General features: G+C 40.8%; 1 protein-coding gene across 11 annotated transcripts in view; it reads left to right on the top strand.

The window, feature by feature from the left end:
• TNRC6C (trinucleotide repeat containing adaptor 6C) overlaps positions 1 to 12,386 on the top strand; it is a 327,104-nt gene extending 314,718 nt beyond the window's left edge. For 8 of the 11 annotated variants that reach the window (XM_086762532.1, XM_086762534.1, XM_086762542.1 and 5 more), the window contains 7 exons: positions 154 to 345; positions 493 to 636; positions 3,481 to 3,597; positions 6,526 to 6,720; positions 8,095 to 8,165; positions 8,909 to 9,048; positions 11,322 to 12,386. In XM_086762532.1, the coding sequence (XP_086618658.1) occupies positions 154 to 345; positions 493 to 636; positions 3,481 to 3,597; positions 6,526 to 6,720; positions 8,095 to 8,165; positions 8,909 to 9,048; positions 11,322 to 11,682 (1,220 nt within the window). In that variant the 3' untranslated portion in view covers positions 11,683 to 12,386. The remainder of the gene's footprint in view (positions 1 to 153; positions 346 to 492; positions 637 to 3,480; positions 3,598 to 6,525; positions 6,721 to 8,094; positions 8,166 to 8,908; positions 9,049 to 11,321) is intronic. The other 3 variants (XM_086762539.1, XM_086762535.1, XM_086762540.1) reach the window with 1 other exon arrangement.
• Positions 12,387 to 16,084: the final 3,698 nt, after the last annotated feature.

The following is a 16,084-nucleotide window of genomic DNA, read 5'->3' as shown; positions in this document are numbered from 1 at the left end:
GCCTTGCTTGCCATGTTTTTATTTTAATTTTCCTTTTTACGTTTGTAATACAGAAAGAGAAAAATATAATAACAAAATAGAGGTACTGATGAGTTTCCATACCCAAAATCAGTCCCATTCCTAATCAAAGCCTTTCCATTTCATTCATTACAGGTGCTATACCTGGAGGTTTAAGTATTGGTCCTCCGGGAAAGTCCTCCCTTGATGACTCCTACGGCCGGTATGATCTGATTCAAAACAGTGAATCACCCGCCAGTCCACCTGTAGCTGTTCCTCACAGCTGGTCACGTGCCAAAACCGATAGTGATAAAATTTCCAATGGCTCCAGCATAAACTGGCCACCAGGTAACGAAACACAAAGCATTCCTCTTAAACTGATGTCTTTAAAGTGCGTTGTTGGTTTTGTGTATTGAATCCTCATGCCTTTTGATATGCAGGAGCTCTGGAGAATTACGACTTTATATACTCTTCTTTTTATTATCATTGAAACAGAGTTTCATCCAGGAGTGCCATGGAAGGGACTGCAGAATATTGATCCTGAAAATGACCCCGATGTTACTCCTGGAAGTGTTCCAACTGGGCCTACCATAAACACCACCATACAGGATGTTAATCGCTATCTTCTCAAGAGTGGAGGTAAACCCAAATTACTTTCATATCTGTTGATACTTTCTTTTTCTTTCCAGAAAAGGTGACTTCATACATTATGGATGTAGTGTATTTTTGCATGTAATCCTGATCTTATAATGCTCCTGCTTTGAACTGTCACTGAAAATCCAGGAATACTTTATTCAACTAAGGGACTAAGAAGTTTCTTGTTTCCGTGAGAATGTAAATATCTTCATATTTAGAACAGGGTATGAGATGTCATATAGACTTCTGTAATGTAACGTCATGTAAACTTCTGGTGTAATATACATTTCTGTAATGTGTAAGACTTTGTTTTGAACAAAACTAGTCCCCGTAATGACCAGCCTCTCACATACACTGTGAAATACTTAGAAGACACAATACAAACGTTCCACAGTTGTTGCTGAGGCAGCAGGCTTCTGTCGCACTAATTAATTGTAACTGTGTTAGAAGACCAGTCAGCAAAACAAATTGGAGCCATTTTATCCAAAAAACCATCAAAGAAAAGAAAAAATAGGGAATTGATTAGTAAACTAGTATTTCCCAGCACCATTTCCATTCCTTTTGTCCTGGCAGTGCTTACTCCAGAATTGAAGGGTGTTCTCTAGAACAATAAACCACTGGGACTGTGCTGCTTGGGAACTAGATGTACTGGAAGTGGACCAAGGGAGAGGTGGCATGGTTTGATTGTGACCAGTGTGCCGAAATAGACGCGTTACCTGCACTCAATTAGGGCACGCTAATATGCACAGGAATGGTATAATCAGGACCTGTCAGGATTTAAAATGTGGATTTTGTTCTATAGTTAAATCTGTGATATCTGCATAGACTGTAAATCGGAACTATCCTTGAAACGAGGTTCCAGCTCTGGGCGTGTTAACTCAGGTGAAGGGATGAGACATGAGGGAAAGCAGGCAGGGGTTTTCATTGCCTTGAACGATTCTGGTTGTCTCTTACCAAAAAGCAATCTTTATTTAAGCTGAAACATGAAGTATTTGTGTGCACGAGTAATGTTGAATTAACCTTTACTGACCCAAATGTACTTCAAGGGGCAGGCAACCTGGATGGTTTGAAGTTATAAAGAGAAAAGTATAAAGACATAATTCAGTTGTAGTTTAGATAGGGTGCACCCAAGAAATACTCCCTTTAGGCTAAAAGTCTAGCCCTACAGAGCTGTGCCTGTAAGTTAGATGGTACCTACTGTAGGTCTTCGTTCCTTATAGAAGGGAAGTACACATTAGCTGTGATGATATATCATCTGTCTGTGGATTGAAGAAATAATGACGCTACTTAGAGAGGGTCAGTATAGCTGATCTTTGCAGAAACAAACAGGCCCCCAAGAGCCAAAGCCTTCTGAAAAGCAGTGAGTGTTGGGGTCCGTGTGTGCTTCCCTTCATCATTAGCTTTTTAGCTTGTTAATAGTATAATTTTAATGAAAAAGTCATTACTGAATCTTTCTTTCCGCTCATATAACCTAGGTGTTTGCTCCCAGGTAGCTACCTGTTGCTGTCCGTACTCCTCCATAGGGGCCTGGGGCTCTCGTGACATGCTGCCAGGAAGAGCTGTCTTGGAATACTGCAGCTGGAGGAACACGGACTGTATTGACAGAGCTGACCCCCGTTTAGAGGCCTGGACTGTGGCATATACCATCCTTACCCCGTGCACTTAGAAACAGACACAACCTCAGCTTTTGGGTTGATTTTTGGTTTAATTATTTGCTAATGAAGCTTTGCAGGGTCAGCTACTATGAGCTGAAAGCCCTAGCCATGTGGAATCAGGGCCAGTTTCAGCTCTGTGGGCAGATGGCCCTTTGAATCTCATGCAATTCCCTCACTCCTGCCTGGGGAATAGATTATTTCCAGAGAAGGCCTTGATAGAGAGTTATTTTGCTTTAGACTGATGTCTGTGTTGGTGTCCTTTAGAGTGCAGTGAGTCTGGATATGGTAAAGTTTGGTTGATTGCTGTTCCAGTTGAAAATACAGCCTGTATTTTTTATTGAGCTGTAAAGGATGAGACTGCCCTTTAACTCCCTCCCTTCTACCTCAGTACAGCGCTCTTTTCCAAAGAACTCACCTATTTTTTAGTCAGTTAAAGATGTTTCAGTATCACAGTCCATCTGTGTATGTCAGGAATGATAAGTCACCTAGGATACACACTTAATTTTGAGGGTGGCTAGAGAGAGTACTTACAGCTCTTTTGGTCTTTATACTGAAGATAGTTTATTTTATGTTCAGTTTCTTTCATTTGCTGCCAGTAAGGAAATTGTATGTATGCTTAGATAGCTCCTCAGATTGTAAGTGATTTACCAGGATGGTTTCAGGCTATTTCATTTATATTATCAGTTTGAGAAGAAATTGCTAAAATATATCCTTGCTTTACTGAAAGTCTGCAAAAATCTAAAGATGTTTGTGGGTGTTAGGATATAGAAGTGCTTACCTAGAGTAATTTAGGACAAATCAGCCATGGTTAGAGGGTTTATCATATACATCTATGCTCATCTACAGTTGCCATTGCTTAAGTCAGTTGGCAGAGCACCTTTATAAATGAATCTTGTTCCTTGAGACTAAACACTGATTTTTTTAAGAGAGTCACTTATCTTAAAGGAAATGCAGAATTTATCTTCTGCACAGGTGCTAGTACATTTGCTACCGTGCCAACTTTCTTTTCTACTAAAGACTTCTGCTTCACTTTGTCATGCTTTCTATAACATTTCACTCCTAGACTTCAGAGACCAGGCTGGTTAAGGAAAATGCCTTGCATGGTTTGTATTTGCACGTAATAGATTTGCTTATGTCACACCAGACATCATTATGCCCATCTTTCTTAGTTGCTTCTCTGCTGGTTCTGCAGGGTCATCCCCAACATCATCTCAGAATGCCACGCTGCCTTCATCGAGTGCCTGGCCGCTTAGTGCCTCCGGCTACAGTAGCTCTTTCAGCAGCATTGCATCCGCACCTAGCATTGCAGGTACGAAAAACGGCCTTTCTACTTCTGCATCCTTGTGCATTTTGAGAAAAGGCCCTAGAGAGTGCTTTCCCCGTGTGATGGTTTAGCCCGAATTACCACACAGTTTCTCGCTCACCTCCCCCTCCCCAGCGGGATGGGGGAGAGAATTGGGAAGGAAGGAAAACTCATGGGTTGAGATGAAGACAATTTACTAAAAGAACAAGGGAAAACTACAATAATAACAGAATATAAGGATATTAAAATATACAAAATGAACAATGTATGTTTTCTCACCACCCGATGTCCCAATGACCGACACAGCCTGTCCCGAGCAGTGATCACAGAAACAAAACCGAGCACCAAGCAAAGGAGCAAAAGGGAGCCAGCAAGGGAGAGGGAACGATGCCAGCAAACGAGGGAGGAAGACGGATGCCAGGAAGGCAGATACCTGCCCTGGCCAGCCCCCACTTCTATATTGAGCATGACGTTCATGGCATGGAACGCTCTCTTTGGCCAGTTGGGGTCAATTATTCTGTCTGTCTTTCTCCCAGCTTCCCGCATCAGCAAATTAGCGAGACTTGGAAAGCAGGAGAGTGTCCTTGGGCTCATGAGCAACAACTCGGGTGTTTTATCAACATTCTTCACACACAAAATCCAAAACACACCAGCTGCTTTGTCCCTGCCAAAACCAGGACACCCCGTTGTTGCAGTAGTGCTGCTCTAGACAGAAGCTTATTTTTTACTACTGCGCTAGGTAGGCAGTTCTCCTGGCAGCTCTTCAGTGGTGAGCATTGGATGCTATGCCTGGCATTGTGCTAAGCAAAAATGTATTTATTCCATTTGGTGCCACGTGCTGTCACTCTATGTTGGCTTCAAGATCTCTTAATGACTATTGCCATTGCAACTTTGAGGAGGAATATTGTCTAGGACCTCAGCAGAAACACCCTTACTAGACCCTTCTAGTAAGAGCTGATACAAATTTTTTGTAAATAAACTCATTGTTCAAAGTGAACCACCTTCAGCTCAGGAGAAAGTTCAGTAGTACCTGAAGGGGGTACTCTGCGTGGCTTTGGAGGACTTGGGTTTGGGGCTCTTCAATGTCTTTTAATAGTCCAAAGCCTGATGCTCTCTTATGTGGCCGAGCTTGTAGATGATCTAACTAATTACCCCGTTCTTTTTAAAGAGCTATAAATTCTGGAGCACCTCTCTACAAATCATGGAAAGTTTGCTTGTGAACTGGCTACTGAAATACCAAATTTGCCCCACTAAGAAAATGTGTTGGGGCTGTTGCGTGGATTGTGTTGGCATTTTCATATCTGATCAATGAAAAACCCCCTCTTCCTCAGAGGAAGGAGGATGCAAGACCCACCTGCAGAGTGCAAAACAAAAAGGATTTGTTTGAAATGTTTTACTCCAATGAAAGGAAAAGAAAGGAACAGCTTGCTTTTCTTTTATCTGCCATGCATTTCTGCTTTATTTGCTTTTTGGTTTTTTGCAGTGTCATCTAATCTTTGTGTTAACCCCATGAGAACAGTGACATAGCAACATCTCATCTGTGGGAATGTGCATGTGTCGTGCTGCATCGCAGGCTGAGCTGCTCCGAGTTCTAAACCTCAGACTTTCTGCCTTTCCCCCACCATTTTACCCTTGTTAATGTTTTCATCGTCATTGTAAAGTTATTTTTTTGTTGCTAGTTTGCAAGACATGGCAGAGCGGTTGCCCTTTCACTTCAGTTGTTATGATTCAGTATAAAATAGAGTTAAGTGATACAGATAAATAGAGGCAATTTGGGGAGCGTGTGTGTATATAGCTGAGGCTGGGATTTGGCGACTGCTAAATTTGGCTTTAGGACTAAAAAATCCAAACCTCAGTGGCTGCCTGGTGCAAAGCACTGATTGAGCATAAGCTTAATCTGCGAATTCAAATCTGGTTTTAAAAAAATTCACAAGATTTTTGCATCTTGGACTTTGTCAGACCAAGTATTTTCTGACTGCAGCCAGCATTCAAGCCTTAAGGCAGCATAATCCCAGTGTCACTTGCTCTGGCAGAAGATGCGGTGATGTGACCCTTTCAGTCCATGCCGGTCAAACACGTGCTGCTAACGTTGGCAGCAGTGGGACTGTGCTGTGACAAGGGAGTTCGGACTCTTACTTTCACGACATACGTTGGTAGAAGGAAGAAAGGCAGGGATGTGTAAGTCTGAAGGTGAATCAAGGGGTTTTTTTGTATCTGCAGTCGGAATCAATTTTGTCTGCCGTTCTGACAGCTAAACTGTCTTTGTTATTCTTGGGGTTTGTATTATTTCATAAAACTCTGATTTGACAGAAACAGTAGTAAGAGAGTTTAAAAACTGATCAGGGAGGCAACAAACTGAACAGTAGAAAAGTTACAAAGAGTGACAGGTAAAATACTTGGAAAAAAAGAGTATCAGTTACTTAGAATATTCAGAAATAGTTTTTGTTCTTTGATCTTTGGAATTTTAATAATTATGAGAAGAACGTATGGATATAGTGGTTACTTTATACTAGATAAAATGAGTTGTGTAAGGAAAAAGTGGTTAAGTTCTATTAAACCTGTGAGAGAGACAGTCTTAAAGTGTTTCATTACAATTTTGATGAGATTAGATCTCAAATGTTTAAGTCCATTTTCTGGTCTTTTTCATCTATCGTCTTACGAGAGAGTTAAATAGGAGATTTTAAAAGGGAGGTGTGTATGTAACAGGTGGTGTTAGATTTCTTAAACACAAAATCCTTTGCAAACATAGATAGTAGTGTAAGTAGCTTCAAAGGATACAGGATTTCTGTCACTGGATGATACAGACTGCTGTTCATTTCTCTCCTGAAGAGCTGGAGGAGTATAGTCAATGCAAGAAGCTTGATGATTGCCATCCTCCTTGGTTTACAGGTGCTGCCAGCCCAGAATACACAAGTGTATGTTCTTCTGTTGCAGGTAAATTGTCAGACATCAAGTCCACGTGGTCTTCTGGCCCGATCTCTCACACACAAGCCTCGCTATCCCATGAACTATGGAAGGTACCCAGAAACACTACTGCTCCTACGAGACCACCTCCAGGCTTAACAAACACCAAGCCATCATCTACGTGGGGTGCCAGTCCCCTGGGCTGGACCGGCTCTTACTCCTCTGGTACTCCTGACTTCTGTGTTTTGTGACACCACACTGCCTTCTTTTTGTAATTGTTTGCTTTTATTCTGTGTTACAGCAGTGAGGCACCCCACAGCTGTGTATTGGGCTCCAGAAACTTGAGGTTTAATAAAAGTAGCCTCTGTCTCTTTTAGGGGTGAAGCTCATGTCTGGTTGTTTTGGTTAAGATAAGTTGTCAATGAAGATGTCAACACATCTCTCAGGTGTTCATATTAGTAATTTTACGTAGGAATTACCAAATTATTTAACTCCAACTAGCATTTTTTTTCCATTTCCTTAATTTCCAAAAATATCTTTTAAACAAGTTTCTTGTTTTGTGGTATGATCTGTGACTGCCTACAAGGCTTCCAGATGAGTGAATCAGCCCATGGAATGAGCATGGAACACATTATTGGACCAGGGCTGTGAAGCATTTAGGAACTGATGGCATTGCAGGGCCCTCTGGGAATGTTTGAGTTTTTTCATGCAGACTCTTTTTAAAAATGTTCTTGTTTTGCTTAAATACAAATATAAGAAACAATGGATTTGGCTATATAAATATTTATATTTATATATTATGTTTGTTTGTGAAGTATTGTCAGCTTCAAAAGTATTGCACCTGTTTTATAAAGCTGACTATTTTATTAATCTGCTTTCACTAAGTTGGGGATTAAATGTTCTTCCCTCTTCTGCCATTTATTTTGTATCAGTTTTCTTCACCAAAACCCCACCTGGTGGGCAGATACTGCTGGTGCCAGGATCCTCTCTGGAGTCATGCGTGTGACTACAGAAGTACTGCGGTTTCTCAAAAGCCACTCATAAATACCAGGCTGGTACAGTTTCTCGTTGTAAAACACCAGCCTGGAGTTGGGAAAGCAGGTTTTGTTGGTTATGTCCTTGTATCTTTAATCAGAACATTGTCAGTGCAGAAATACCCGCTTTGAGTAAGTCATACACATTAATCCATCACTGGCAAGATAGCAGAATGCTGCAGGGCCATAAAAATCTTTAATAGCAAGCAGCAGCCTGAGCTGGGACATCTGAATTGCTTTTAAAATGTGTCTTCCAGATTCATTCTTGTGTAACCTGAAGACACAGTTTGCTGCCGTGTCGTACCTGCATCCGCCAGTTTTCTAATAGTTATTGTGGGAATGTGAGAAACACGACAGGTCTTTAAAATGTAACAAAAGCAGGCTTTCATTCAGCAACCTTTCATTCCGAAGAGCACAATAAATCGGGATGTGAGGGAACTGCTGTAGGATTTGTTTTCAGTAGCAGTAACGCTTGCTAGTATGCTGTGATTCCAGATAAGCTTTCTTCTTGTAATATGCTCTCTGCACCACGATCAAATGTTTTGTTGTGGAATTTGTGTTGTAGGTTCTGCATGGAGTACTGACAGCTCAGGGAGAACAAGCAGCTGGCTGGTTCTTCGAAACCTCACACCCCAGGTAAATAGAAATGTACGCAACTAGTTACAAAGAGAGACGTGTCGCTTTTGAGAGATGATAAGAACAAAATCTATCAGCCTTGGTCATTTGCTTGATTTGAAGGGAACATAATTATTCTGCATTTATTACGAGTGTCTGTCTTCTACGGGGAATTGGTTAAGTTTTCAAAGTGCTGTCAAATGAAGTATGAACTTTTAAGACTGTAATGAGTCATTCAGTGTGCACCATTTATGTACGTGTGTTTGGAGGTGAATGATGTTTTAAAGCAGATAGATGTAACATCTGCTTTTCCTGTGGGATTATTTTTTTTTGTTCTTCTCCCAAGTCTGTCACATCTTCTAGTCCTCCACACAGTGTCATTCACAAGGAAGAACATAAGCCACAAAGCCTACAATGTAGACATCCAAAATAATCTTGGGGAAAATTTAGTTATATTTGTGAAGAATGTGTTTTTCCATTGACTTATTTCTGGACTTCTGTCGGCTTCTAATGATAAATATAATTCGTGTCACCTAAATTGGGAAATTTCTTGCACTGGACTGAGGGAAGTCTTTAAAAGACAGGATGTCTCGCTCAATGAAGACAGCGATAAGTCTATAAATTCTTCTTATGGAAGAGACCCTTTTTTTTTTTTTTTCTTTCACCTGTACTTATTCTTTAGCTTTTAAAACTTGTTTAGTTAACAAACATTTGAAGTAAAATCACAAAAATACAGAACCTTTCCCCCCCTTCCCTCTTACCAGATCGATGGTTCCACCCTGCGGACACTGTGTTTGCAGCATGGCCCTCTGATAACATTCCACTTGAACCTGACGCAAGGGAATGCCGTGGTCCGATACAGTTCCAAGGAAGAAGCAGCCAAGGCCCAGAAGTCTCTGCATATGTACGTTTCTGTTCTCTCTGTCTTTTTTTATGAAGCCAGTTTTATCTCAGAAACTATTTTCTTAGGCATTTATTTGCTAGGACTCGGAACTACTTAGTATTTAGTTTAATCCGATTCTAGAAATTGCCTATTGAGAGAGAGAGAAAATAATTGGGGGCTAGATACTCTCATACTACTGAATAACAGCTGCCATCAATAATATGCTCAGTATGGATTTGTCACCTGTAGGACTGCAAAGAATTTGTGAGATGTGATAAGCATTCCAAGGGAAGCTCCAAGAGAGCATGAGACAAGGTTTTAGCTTAGTGAGCAACAGAAAGGACAAAGCAATGATAAATAAAGAATGCATTCATGGTGGTCACCTTTTTTAAAGGAGTTATGAAAGAAATGAAAAGAAATGTATGACAACAAAATGTGCTTTTTAGGTATTTTAAAATCCATAGCGCTAATTGGCATACTGTGCAAAAGCTGGAGAGCTTGGGCGATAAAATCAGTGATATCAGGGAGGATTAAGAATATAAAGGCTGATGTTTCAAAAGAATACTTAAGTGCTTAGAGTTGGAAGGCAATTTTCTGTATCAACAGGTTATAGCGTGAGTATAATTAACACTACTGATCATAGTGGAAACGTCATTTGGAGTTAGCTGTACTCTGGCCTGATCACCTTCACTGTATTTGGAGATCTAGGAGCACTGGTTACTCAGTATGTAAAGTGGCAACTACTTCCCCATTATGAACCAAATCAACAGAAATTGTAGTAATAATAATTATATTAATGACTGTGTTGCTTTTTTTAACTGTCGACCATTCCTTAATTAAATATTGCGAAGCAGTATTGAGAACAATTGGAGATGAAAAATTGACCCATCTTAGTTACATCACTGTAGATGTGGGCATCAGGTAAAAGAAATAATGCCAAAAGCAAAATGTGAGTTTAAAGATAAGTGCTTATTTTAAATATGTAGATGGCAGTGTCCTTACGTTATCAGTGATCTGGAGCGCCTCTGTTTGCGTTGTTTTTTTAATGGGCTGTGGCACAGCTGTAGTTCTGCTGCTGGCAGGGACAGGGCAGACCTGGCTGAATGAAGGGGTTGAGCTGTATCTGTGTTTGGCTCGCTGGCAGGGCGACAGCGGTACAATACAGCGGGGTTTGTGGCAGCCAACAGGCAGTATTCGAGTTCCAGGAGACAGCAGCCACTGTGTGTCTCACAAATAAGTGTTTGCATGGAGCTGATCACTGGAAAATAGATCACAGAGCCAACAGATCCCATCTGATTTGATACGAGAATAGCTCACTCACGCTCCATCTCGGGGTGGGAGTCGGGGGGCATTGCTGTGGTAAATCAGGAGCAGCAGTGATTAATACTTTTTGAAAATTAATTTAAAATTTTATGAAGACTGTATAGTTTTAAAAGATTGCGTTGGCATCTCTTTGCTTACGTATTTAGGAAACACAGACATTCGTAAGATGTGATTTTCTGCAAGGAGCATTTGCACAAACCCAGCTTGTTCACAGCTTCCAAAGCAAAGGCTGCGGTCGGGCGGTGGGGGGGAACAGCCGTTGCAAACGCATTTTTGTTCAAATGAAGGCGTAATCATTAATGTGTGTGTTCAGAGTTACCGTTGCTGTGCAGTGGTGAGACCCAACTAATACACAGCACCTGGAGGTTTAGGCAGATATTCTTGTCAAACGAATGAAAGGAAATTAATTTTAAACATATTGTTAAAGCAAAGTAAAGTTTCAGGAAAGGTGAGGAGGGGGAAAGACAAAACCTTCAGCTTCGCAGGGTTAGTGGTGGTTTGCGTTGAAGTACAAACCAGTTTTCAGAGTTCAGATGTTGAAAACCTGTTGCAGGATTTAAATACTAGAATATATTCTGGGATGCCAAATTAATGTGAATAGTTTTTGAAAATGTATTATAATAAATGTGTCATTATTGGCATTATTTGTTACTGGTAATGCCAATGTGCTTGTATCTTCATGCCTAAAGAGAGCACAGCCTCCCGTGATGTGTGTTAATTAAACGAGGTGGTCTCCAGACTGCCATCTCCAGGCTTTGTGTGTTTGCCTATGCGTGTAGAAAGGTAAATAGAGAACAAGACAGAGAAGTCTTTTTAAAGAACTGGGATTGCTGAAAGTAAGCAGATGTGGCATAAATCTCCATCTCAAATTAAACTTGGGAGAAAATGGATTTATATCCATCTTGGGTATTTCTGAAAGTGCCCTTCAACCCCTTGTTTCATGTCACTGCACCGTGTGTTTGTGTCCCCAGGTGCGTCCTGGGAAACACTACCATCCTGGCCGAGTTTGCTGGCGAAGAGGAAGTCAACCGCTTCTTAGCACAAGGCCAGCCACTGCCACCCACCTCCAGCTGGCAGTCCAACACTGGAACCAACCAGACCCGCCTGGGCTCCTCCAGCAGCTCGCACGGCTTGGTGCGCAGCGACGCTGGCCACTGGAACACTCCCTGCCTGGGGGGCAAGGGCAGCAGCGACCTGCTGTGGGGCGGGGTGCCTCAGTACTCCAGCAGCCTTTGGGGGCCCCCGAGCACCGACGACGGCAGAGTTATCGGAAGCCCGACACCTTTGAATACTCTTCTTCCGGGTGATCTTCTCAGTGGGGAGTCCATCTAGGAAACAAGAGAAACAAAATGGAAATAACAATCATCAGCACTAAAGGAAAAATAACAATTGTAACCCTTTCCAGTCCCGGGCTTGATGAAGAATCCAGCTTTAACAGCTCAGACTGGCAGCCCTTTTTAGTACCTCTGTCCGATACCGAATACGAAACTGCAGAAGCCCTTGTGAACTGTTCAGGAAACAGTATGGGCTCCTTTGGTCAGTGTCACGTGCTAATGACAGGTTTTATTTCGTTCATGGCTTTTTGTTTTATGTTGTCTTTTTATGTTTGTATGGTGATTTTCAAAACAAAGTATAAAGCTGCTTAGAATAGGTCTATCATGAAGGGCACTTTTCAGAATTTGGGCTGGAAAGGGTTATTTTATCAACTGGGGGGGGAAGGGGGAAATGAAAGCCTATTTAAAATGAGCCTGTGACTATTATGCACATTACCAGAGGCGGACCCAGTAATCAGAAAGGGTGAAGTGTGATATTTGCCATCGGTACAGAAAAGTCATGAATCGGGATGGTAACTAGTGACTGTACAGGTTGAGGGGGGAGGGAGGGCAGGATTGGGGTATCTCTGTGTCCACTACTCCCATGGATCTGCCTATGCACATTACCCTTGTTTCATTACTTTTTCATGTCATTTTTTAAATCCCAAAAATACAAAAAGTAAAAAAAAAAAAAAAAAAATTAAAAAAAAAGACAAAAAAAAACATATCAACATGCAAATACTTGAATCCAGCAGGCCAATAACAAAATGTGAACACTTTCTAAGTCTAATTATTACACTTCCAGGTCAGCATCAGTACACAAAAAACAGGCTCTAAGGATTTTTTAAAGTTCAGACTATATGTTTTTGTTGGAACAGGTGTGTGTGTGAGTGTGCTTGCGTGTGTGTGTGTGCCCACGTGTGGTTTAACTAAAGTGTGAGTTTTTTCCTTTTATTCAGTATCTGCTTTTTATTTGCTCATTGGTCAAATGTTTAATTGTTATTAGCTTCTAACTTTGCACTGAGTGTCCGCAGCCCTTCTTGTAGCTAATCCTATAATGTTAAAAAGAAAAAGAAAAAAAAAAAAAAAAGAAAGAAACTGATAGAAGGGGCCGGCGACAATTCACGTGTAAATGTTTACTCAAGGACTCTTATCGCATTTTAAAAATTACAGTGTGTATCTCTGGAGAATAATATGTATATCTACCTTTAGCGGCTTTTTATTGTGGACTAATGCAAGAAAATTATTACCGGAGTATTGCACCATTTTTCCATTCGGAATATAAAGTTTAAAAAAAAATACTCTTGTTGAACTGTGGCCATAGATAATTGTGAAGAGTGGATAGTTCCCTTGCAAGCAGGAACAGAAACAAGCACTTGGACATAGGTTTTGACTGCTTTTGGAGGAGCCAGGAGGTTTGGCTCCCACCTGTTTACAGACCTTTTTTTCTCCTTCAAACTTTAAAATAAAAAAGGAATTTAAAAAAAAAAAAAAAAAAGAAAAAAAAAAAGACTTCCATCGTAAAGAAAACTATTTTCAGAATGAAGATATGCTACTTCAGAGCTCTGGGATTGAACAGTGTTGTTGTATTATTCTTTTCTTTGGCCATTGCTGTGTACTATTTTTGTTGTTGTTTTCCTCCTCTTCGTCAAAGTGGCGAACACTTTGTGATCACTATCTTGCACATGGTGGAAGATGTCTCAGGAAAGCCGGGTTTCCCGAGGAGCAACTCCACACCATTTCATGTATTTTTAAAACCCAACTCCTAGCACTGAAGATATTATTAAAAAACAAAAGAAAATAAAAAAGGACAGTAAGAAAGAAGAAAATACCTAATCTAATGTGTAGCAGTTACATATTTACCAAATAATGGACTCAAAAGAAATAGATGTTTGAAGAGTGCTTTATATATTAAAAAATCGCTTTATGTTTAAAAAAGGTCAATGTTTTTGATTGTTTTGAAAGGAAGAAAGACAATGGAATAACATACATGTCAAGTATGTTTTAAAAGTTATATGAACATTGTGCTCCCTGCCTGCTTGGATCAGGAAACTTGTGCATTATTTCTTTTTTTCTTTTTTTCTTTCTTTCTTTTTTTTTCTTTTTTTTTTTTTTTTTTTTTTTTTGGAAGATTAGCTTTTTAATGGTTTTATCAGATTTAAAGGGTCCTGCAAGATTGCAAATTAACAAAAGCTGGTTTTGTAGAGGATCATGAACTATGCACAAACTGGGTTCAAGACTTGTTTTTTTCTCAAGTTTTAGTCGTGTATTTAGCTGAATAATCTTTCCTCAGAGTAATTGCATCTCATTGCCATTACACGCCTCCTACATATATATTTTATATATATCCACAGACACCTTATATAAAATATGTATGTGTGTATGTGCGTGTTTACATACAATTTTCCATGCTGAAGTTTAGCATTGAGTTGTAGAAAAACTCCTGATATTCTAAAATTGGGAATGAAAATTTCTGTTTAAGGGTTTGGGGGGGTGGGTTTTTGTTTTGGGGCTTTTTTTTTGTTTGTTTTTTTTGCCTTTTGTTTTGGATTAAAGATGTCTGTAACTCTGAGATTTAAAAAAAAAAAAAATAATTGTGGCTTTTAATGTTTATTCTCCTCATAGAATGTGATTGTTGAAGAACATGCACCGAAAGTTGCTTTCAAGAGTACGAAGATTCTTTGAAACTTAATAAACTGCAGTTTTTTCTTGGCTGTTCAAATAATGTGTATTTTTCTTTTACGCAGGGGATACTAAAAAATACCAGTTAAATGTGTTAAGATGTTTCATGGAAGAAGTTTAACTCTTTCAGTATTAATGAGAATTAAGCGTACAGCCAGGCAAGTTGCTCCCATAAGTGCAGTCGCGCTTTCAATCCGTGCTTGTTGGCGATGGCTTTCGCATGAGCTTGTGTCGTGAACGCTTTGCATATCGCATCCAAGAGTGCTGCGTAAAGAGCAGTCATCACTTTTGGGTTAGAATTGCGTTTTTCTGATGTATTCAGCTCTTCAGTAATACAGTAGGTTAACTGCCAAGACTTTGAGTACTGGGAGGCTGAAGGCTCCTCTAGCTCTACCCTTCCGTCCCTCCGTAGCCCCCCGTTGTCTGGGCCTGGATGTCTCGAGCTCTGAATTGCCAGTTCCACTCATTTTTTGAGGTGGGCAAAGAGCCCGTAATAGAGTAGAAAGACCACAGTATTTTCATGTTTGGCCTTTCAGATTTTGGAATCAAGGGAGATACTTACAGTGGCTAAAATGAGGCACAGGAGGCAAATCACAGAAGTTTGGTGGAGGGACCCAGATGTTTTTCCGCCTCCCTTGTCTAAAGATGAGCTCCTCCCACCTCCATCGAACAGTTCTGCACCTCTTGGTGGCGCTGGCTGTTGTGTACTGAAAGCGTGATTTACAGCAGGTCAGGCCCCAGGTGTCCTCGCTTCTGGCCAAAATCAATCTTTTGGTGTTTGTGTAGCCCTTTTTATTTGCAGTGTCATACTCTTTCCCTGCTTTAATGCTACCTGGTATTTCTGAAATTGTAAAGATCGCTCCAATTATAAGGATTCTCCTCATGGCTGTGGAATCTTTACAAGAAAACATTTTTAACAATTTGTGTTTCTCTGTATATTGCATTTATTGTGTCCTCCATAGCACCTTCACTGCATGGCTCCCCTGTCTTTAGGCCAAGAGGATTTCTTTTCCCTAAGTGGTCTGAAACTGTCAAACTTCTTCTTAGTTACTTGTCTAGTTTGTGAGTGGCACTGGCAGAGCAGATCGTTTTGCTATTCTGCTCCAAAAATATATTATTGTTCTTGATAATTCAGTACATGACTGTGTTTGTGAAGGAGCTTTTTCATTAAAAATGTACATGGATATCTGTGTATGTTGAGAATTCTGGAGTTGGCAGAGTCTGGAAATGGAATTGAAAACCCTTTAGGGTTTGGGTTATGGCAGGTGGAGCGCACGTGCGATGCCAGATCAAAGCTTGACTTGCAGGATCATCTCCTGACGCCGTGGCTGAACTGCTGAACGTCTGCGAGAGCTCGCGTGCTGTACAAATGGCAGGTGTACTGCGTGGCTGTGTTAATGCTGAGTGTACAACCTCTGCTCAAGTCCTGCATGGCCAGCTTCAGGGAAGGGGAGTTCCAAAAAACCTGATACTGAGGTCAAACAAACTGTATGCGAACTGTACGGATGCCTGGCGTACCCCACGTTCCCTGCCAGACCCCAAGGTAAACGGCAGCTCCGTGATGTCTGGAAATGTCTGTGATGCGCCATGTTCTCTTTAGCGGGAATTCAGATGAGACCATGGGTCCGTCCAAGGAGTGCACAGGACAATTTTAGCTCCCTGCAGGTCTCTTGGACTGTTTCACCCAGGTCCTTGCGTTGCTTCGGAGGCGGCAACGTACCCGTGAAACCTTAATGTCT

This window comes from Chlamydotis macqueenii, chromosome 18 (genome assembly GCF_036417535.1).
Source record: "Chlamydotis macqueenii isolate bChlMac1 chromosome 18, bChlMac1.mat, whole genome shotgun sequence".
Classification (NCBI taxonomy): domain Eukaryota; kingdom Metazoa; phylum Chordata; class Aves; order Otidiformes; family Otididae; genus Chlamydotis; species Chlamydotis macqueenii.
This window is presented reverse-complemented; position numbering and strand designations above follow the sequence as displayed.